The sequence below is a fragment of the Argentina anserina genome, chromosome 7 (genome assembly GCF_933775445.1).
Source record: "Argentina anserina chromosome 7, drPotAnse1.1, whole genome shotgun sequence".
In the NCBI taxonomy this organism is placed as follows: Eukaryota; Viridiplantae; Streptophyta; class Magnoliopsida; order Rosales; family Rosaceae; genus Argentina; species Argentina anserina.
This window is the reverse complement of record NC_065878.1, coordinates 3,529,073-3,535,083: the sequence shown is the minus strand read 5'-3', so window position 1 is coordinate 3,535,083 and position 6,011 is coordinate 3,529,073. Positions and strand designations below refer to the sequence as shown.

Sequence of the window (6,011 nt, the reverse complement as noted above, 5' to 3'; positions counted from 1 at the left end):
GGTTGTGATTATTTGCATCTCTCAGTTCCTATAGAATATAAGTAGTTCTAAATAAATAAAATGAAAAGGAAAAAAAATTAAGGGGTGAGGACATTTGATTAGCGGCGTTGCACATTTTCAGTGGAAAATACTTATGTTCATACTAATATGACGTACATATCTATACGCTCTCTTATTTATATACTTATAGAAGTGTGATTTCAAAATTTTAACCGTAAAAAAGATTATCGTTGAATGAAAATTATCTCTGTAAAATATGAATTGAAACAAAAATCGTTTGCTAATTTAATTACATCAAATAAGTGAACAGTCATGGTAAAAGATAGTTATCTTATAATCAGCCGTTTGTTGTTTAATACAATCAGCTAATATAAACAATATTTATTTACAAAGATAGTCTTTGTTAATTATCAAAAATTTTGAATGATTAATATTTTAGATTTATAGTACTAAAAGTATAGAAATAAGAAGAGTTTGAGCGGATGTCCCTACTGGATGCAAGTATTTTTCCCGTTCCAGTGGTCTACCAAACACCTGATCAGAAACTCCCGGTGTAAGAAAAATGTGCAAAGTTAGGGTGGGCCCACAATTTGACCAATCAGCCACGTGAGTTTGACCACTACCACCTGTCTGATCCGTATTTTTAGCGCGCGCTCTCTCTCTCTCTCTCTCTCCCTCTAATTTTCCTTTCTTTGTTTTTCTCTGTGCAAACCCTAATTGGAGGAGACACCCACAGCCATTGGATAATGCCAGAGAACGCCGCTCGCAGCCGTCGTAGCCCACCGAATCAGCGGCTGGCGTGAGCATTGCTGAGATCAAATCAATGAGGAGGAGAGGAGAAATTTTTGAAAGCATTTTCGACTTAAATTAAATAAAGGAGAGATCTTCGATCGGGTTCGGGTATGTGTGATCTAGTGGCCCGTACGGGTCGGCATCAGCAGCGCTACGAGGCCGGCTGTCGCCTTGTCGCCGGGTTCGTCACTCTCTCTCTCTCTCTCTCTCTCTCTCTCTCTTCATATTTTCATGTTTGATTCTGTAAAGGGGGCCTATGTGTTCCCCCTCTAATTTTTCGACATTTTATTGTTTCTTTTTAATTTATTGTCATTTGTGTTTATGAGCATGGTAGGCTGGAAATGTTAGGTTATCAGGACCAAACAATGACCTTGATAATGTCTGCGATTTTTCTGAATGAGAAATGCTGGGGCGGGTGATCACATACTAGAGGGCGTTGGGGGACCTTTAGGGTGAGGTTGTGCCGTTGTGTTATGTTTCGTTTTGTTTTGTTTTGAGAGCATCTTGAATCATTGTGAATGTGTTTCATTAGTCTTGGGTTATTAGGGGAGGTTGATATCTATATTTGACAAGTCCTAGGTTTGAAATTGAAAAAACAAAACAAAAGTGGCTTTGTGAAGCTGGTGTGATGGGATGTGAAGACAAGCTTTATTTTGTGATCAACTCCCACATTTTAAGACAATTATTTTGTTTGTTTCCAGAGGGAAAGTTGTAGTTTTCTTCGTAGCCAGCCGGTTTGGCTCTTCTATTCTCTATTTGGGTATATCGGTGCTACATATGCAGAAAGTGCGATTTCTTCTATTACAGTGATATATTGGTTTATTTGTATTCGCATGTCAGATGTTCAGTTAATGATATATATCACATTAGTCTTACAGTAGTACATAAGTTATGGCCTTATGGGTAAGAATATGATTTGCTCTACGCTTGATGGCTACATTCTTTGTGGGGGATGATGCTTTCTGGCCTTGAAAATTGATTCAAGCCACTATTATAGTGTGCGGCCCTCCTTGATACCCTGTGCCTACGGAAAAATTATGTCGCATAGTTGTGTTGCTTTTGAATATGATTCCTCTGTAGTTTTACCAAATCAGCATGTCTTATAGTCCACAAAATACTTTATTGGGCATTTTGGTTAATATAATTAGGGTGATTTTAGTTGGAACCAAATGGAAAGGGCAACGAAAAAGGTTCATTGAGGATATTAAGAATCTATTAAAAATGGTTTGTTTAGCCTTCTTTGCTTTAAGAGTGAGCCTACTGTTGCCCTCTAAGAAACTACTACTTGGAATCTGCTTCAACAGGATCACTTCAGAAGTAATTGTAAAAAATAGAGACAGGGTGTGAATGAGCAATGCACCTTGTAATTCAATCTATTGCTAATATTGATGGGAGAATCTTTATTTTGATTGTGAAGCTAGTGGTTGAGATATTGGCACTTGTAACATGTCTACATTCCCTTGTTCTTTCTATTTGAAGAAAACTGACTTGGATGATCTATGACAGGTGTATTCCATTCAGGTACCGAAATTCTGATGAGAGTGGCAATGCTGGTTCCGAGAAGATTGTTGAGGTCCTTATGATAAATTCATCAAGCGGACCAGGTCTTCTATTTCCCAAGGTAGATCTTTCGTAATTGCAGTGTTAAAATTTAAACATTTTTGAAGGTTTGGTGTTAATATTTTATTATATGTGCATTATTGTTAACGTAGTATCTGCCTTAACTGATTGATTAACAGTAACAGAAGCTTAACTTTGTATGCTCCAAAAGAGTTTAGGCAAGAGAGATTGTGTACTGGTGGTTGATATGAAGTTTGAGGTTCATATATCTGCTTTTTAGCTATCACTTGGATTTAAGTGAAAATTATTGCATTTTCTTTAATCACCCATATTTAGGTGCCATTATCATGATTTTGGGATATGAAGCCCTATGTTAGAGGCACAAAGTTTAGCAAATTATAGTGGCTGTAAACAGTATATCCACCTTAGCTACTTGACCAACAAACCAAATTATGGGTAACCTATGGTGTCAATCACACCAATGCTTATGGTTGTATATGTTGTTTACTCTTTTCTGGAAGTTTGTTAAAATTAGCAAGATTTCACCACGATCAGTAATTTGATTGACTTAAGTTAGTATGAGATGACTTTAGCATGTTATGATCTGAAGCAAACATAGGATATTTGGATGATGCATGTGGTGCCAAGATAGTGAGAGATTAGGGGTTAAGGTTGTTGCCCATGGAAAGACATAATAGGAGTGGTTTCTGCTGAAACAAATGCTTTAGAACTCCTTGCCACAGGGTTAAGGTTGTTGTCCTGACTACTTATAAGATGTTATATCAGTATGACAGACTGAATTAGTGAAAGTGGATGGCATCAGCATTCTCTTTCAAACTCCTTGCCACAGGGTCATGTGATAATTCATTTCTTTCTTGCTTCACCCTTGTTCATTATGGAGTATTCAAGTGACACATTAGGAGTGGCTCTGATGAATTGAATGCTTTCGAACTGGGTAAATTGTCCTCACAAGATAAAATGCCATATCAGCCAGACAGATTGAATGTGGTAGAAGTATTGGACTGTCTCTGATTTCAGTGTCACAGGGTCATGTAATAATCCATTTTTTTCTGTGCTTCATCCCTATTCTTTATGTCGTTGTTTTCTATTTTGCATGATCTTGAAGATTGATATTAAATTTATGTACCCAAAACAGAAAATTGATAAATGGGTGATAGAATTTCATGTTTCGGAATGAAGGTGGATTGAGAAAATGTCATACATGAGCCTATTACACATGTAGGTGCAATATAGTTTGCTGTTTTACAACAGGATGTTTGGAGGAACTCTAATAGCAATCACTGTATTTAGGATTGGAATTCTATGCTTCTGAATTTTGATAAACAGATAATCATGGATTATGTAGATTTGTTTTTCTGGTGTTGATATCAACCCGCCTTTGTCCAATAGCTGCTTTACATTTTGCCTTTTTCATTGGTAGAGTTATGACAATATTCTTTGCCGTCTTTGCCATTTAGGAAATAGAGAATTTATAATGAGTTGCTATTACATTTGCCACTAACAGGGAGGCTGGGAGAATGATGAGACTGTGCAGGAAGCTGCGGTAAGAGAAGCTATTGAAGAAGCAGGAGTTCGAGGGGAACTAATGGTAAAATTCTTCATAATTTTCTATTCTTTCCTAAACTATCCTTTGCACGTTTGACAGGTCTAATAGAGTGAAATAGTTTGTTTATTTGTGTTTCAAATTGGGTTAATTATTATTACATTTTTTTTTTGCTTGGAGTGGCATGGAATGCTTTGGGTATCCATCCATACATTCTATTTTTACGAAATCACTTTCTCCATCTAATTAGCTCATATGTTGTGTAGATGGACTAATGCTAGCATATGTTTCACTTCAGGATTTAGTGGGGTATTATCAATTTAAGAGTAAAACTCACCAGGACGAAGTAAACCCAGAAGGTATATGTAGAGCTGCAATGTTTGCTTTGTTAGTCAAGGAGGAGCTTCAGTCCTGGCCAGAACAGAGCACTCGAAACAGAACTTGGCTGACTGTTGAAGAGGCTACTGGAAGATGTCGGCATGCCTGGATGAATGAGGCCCTGGTGGAGGGCTTCTCAAAGTGGCATGGAGAAAAGATGCTAGGTGCAGGGTAGGACGTAACATTGAATTGCTAGTTGGATGTGCCGAAATGTACCGAGGCTTTTTTAGGTGCATTCTGAGGACCTAAATACATTTGCTGGAATTTTGTTGGAACTCATTTTGGGGCACATTTCTACACCCAGTTGATGGATCAACAGTATACGACTTGCATAGTTACCGTCCCTCGTGTTTTGAGAGAGGGTTAATTTGCAGTTTTCCATTACATGTGCCCTTAGTATAACTCATTTTGGGGCACAATTTGCTGTTTCAATATTCAAATATTTACTTGCCATATAGACCATGGCTCCTTATTTTAAAGCCACAATTCTGTGTCTGATCTCACATATTGTGGTCTTAAACATTTTTTTTCTTTAATAGAGCTTAGTCATTAACATTTTCTATGAAGATAGGATATATATGACTATTTATCTAACACGTGATACTAGTTTATAGTGTTCATATTGCCTATTATTATTATTATTATTATTTTAGAAGTGAAGCACTTAAAAAAAAAGTAAGTTTGAAGGGTGTGCATGCTCATGGGAGCGTAACAGATAATTAAATAAATTTCTATGAGGTTGGAACCATCTCGAGATCTCCTAGGTTAACTAGGAATGTCAAATCACTTTTTAAAGGTTTTAAACTTATACCAGTAGTAGAGATTTGTTCTTGTATTGAAATTTGTACTCAGCATTGTAGATGTGTATTATACACGTAGAGATGTAGAAAATTAATGGAATTATTCAAATTTGCAACATTTAACTATATATTATTTTTGAGTTAGGTCAGCGCACTGTAGCTAAACTCACGTGAATTTACGGTTATGCCCTCCATTTTCTGTTAATTGCACTCTTGTCTTTTTCTTTTGATACAACAGTCGACGATAATAAACATGTGTCCTAATTTTTTCTTGCGGTAAAAAAGCTTTTGTTCTCTAGATTTTTGAAGCTTCTTTTGGATTTTTTTTTTCAAATCTTGGTGACTCGTTGGCGATCTAGAGAGAGATCAAGATCATAGGGCAACATAAGAAGCAATCTTCTTCGGGGTATGTTCAGTGTTCACTTATGCTAAGTTCTTGATTCCGAGTTTGCATTTGGTGGTTAGTTCGTTCTTTTTCTTTTCTCAAAGTTTCTTCTTGCTCTTTGGATAGCTAGTGATGCTTAAATCATTTGGTTAGAAAAGTGTGGCAAACTGGCAATGAGTTTCGTATGAACATAATAAATTGAATTCGTTGTGTTTTGTTGTTGAACTCACAAGCTAACTACTGTCATTTATTATTTTATAGAATTTATTTGAAACAAATTGCTCTAGTGATCTGAAAGAATATTGTTCGTTGGAGAGAGAGAGAGAGAGAGAGAGAGAGAGAGAGAGAGAGAGAGAGAGAGAGAGAGTAGATGAAGAAGCTAACAACGTACAGAGGTCAAGTGTTTCCGAATTATAATCGCATAAATCATACGCCGTTCGTCCCTGGTTATTGGTGAGTGTTGAACAAGTTTGTTTCCATTTGAGTTTATATCGTGTTTTACGGTGAATTTGAATTTGATAACTAGGTTGTA

General features: G+C 36.5%; 1 protein-coding gene across 1 annotated transcript; it reads left to right on the top strand.

The window, feature by feature from the left end:
- The first annotated feature begins 692 nt into the window (after window positions 1-692).
- LOC126801719 (nudix hydrolase 16, mitochondrial) lies at window positions 693-4,684 on the top strand. Its single transcript, XM_050529162.1, has 4 exons — window positions 693-973; window positions 2,299-2,413; window positions 3,878-3,961; window positions 4,215-4,684. Exons 1-4 carry the CDS (start codon window positions 903-905, stop codon window positions 4,467-4,469), a joined length of 525 nt encoding a protein of 174 aa, XP_050385119.1. The 5' UTR covers window positions 693-902; the 3' UTR covers window positions 4,470-4,684.
- Window positions 4,685-6,011: the final 1,327 nt, after the last annotated feature.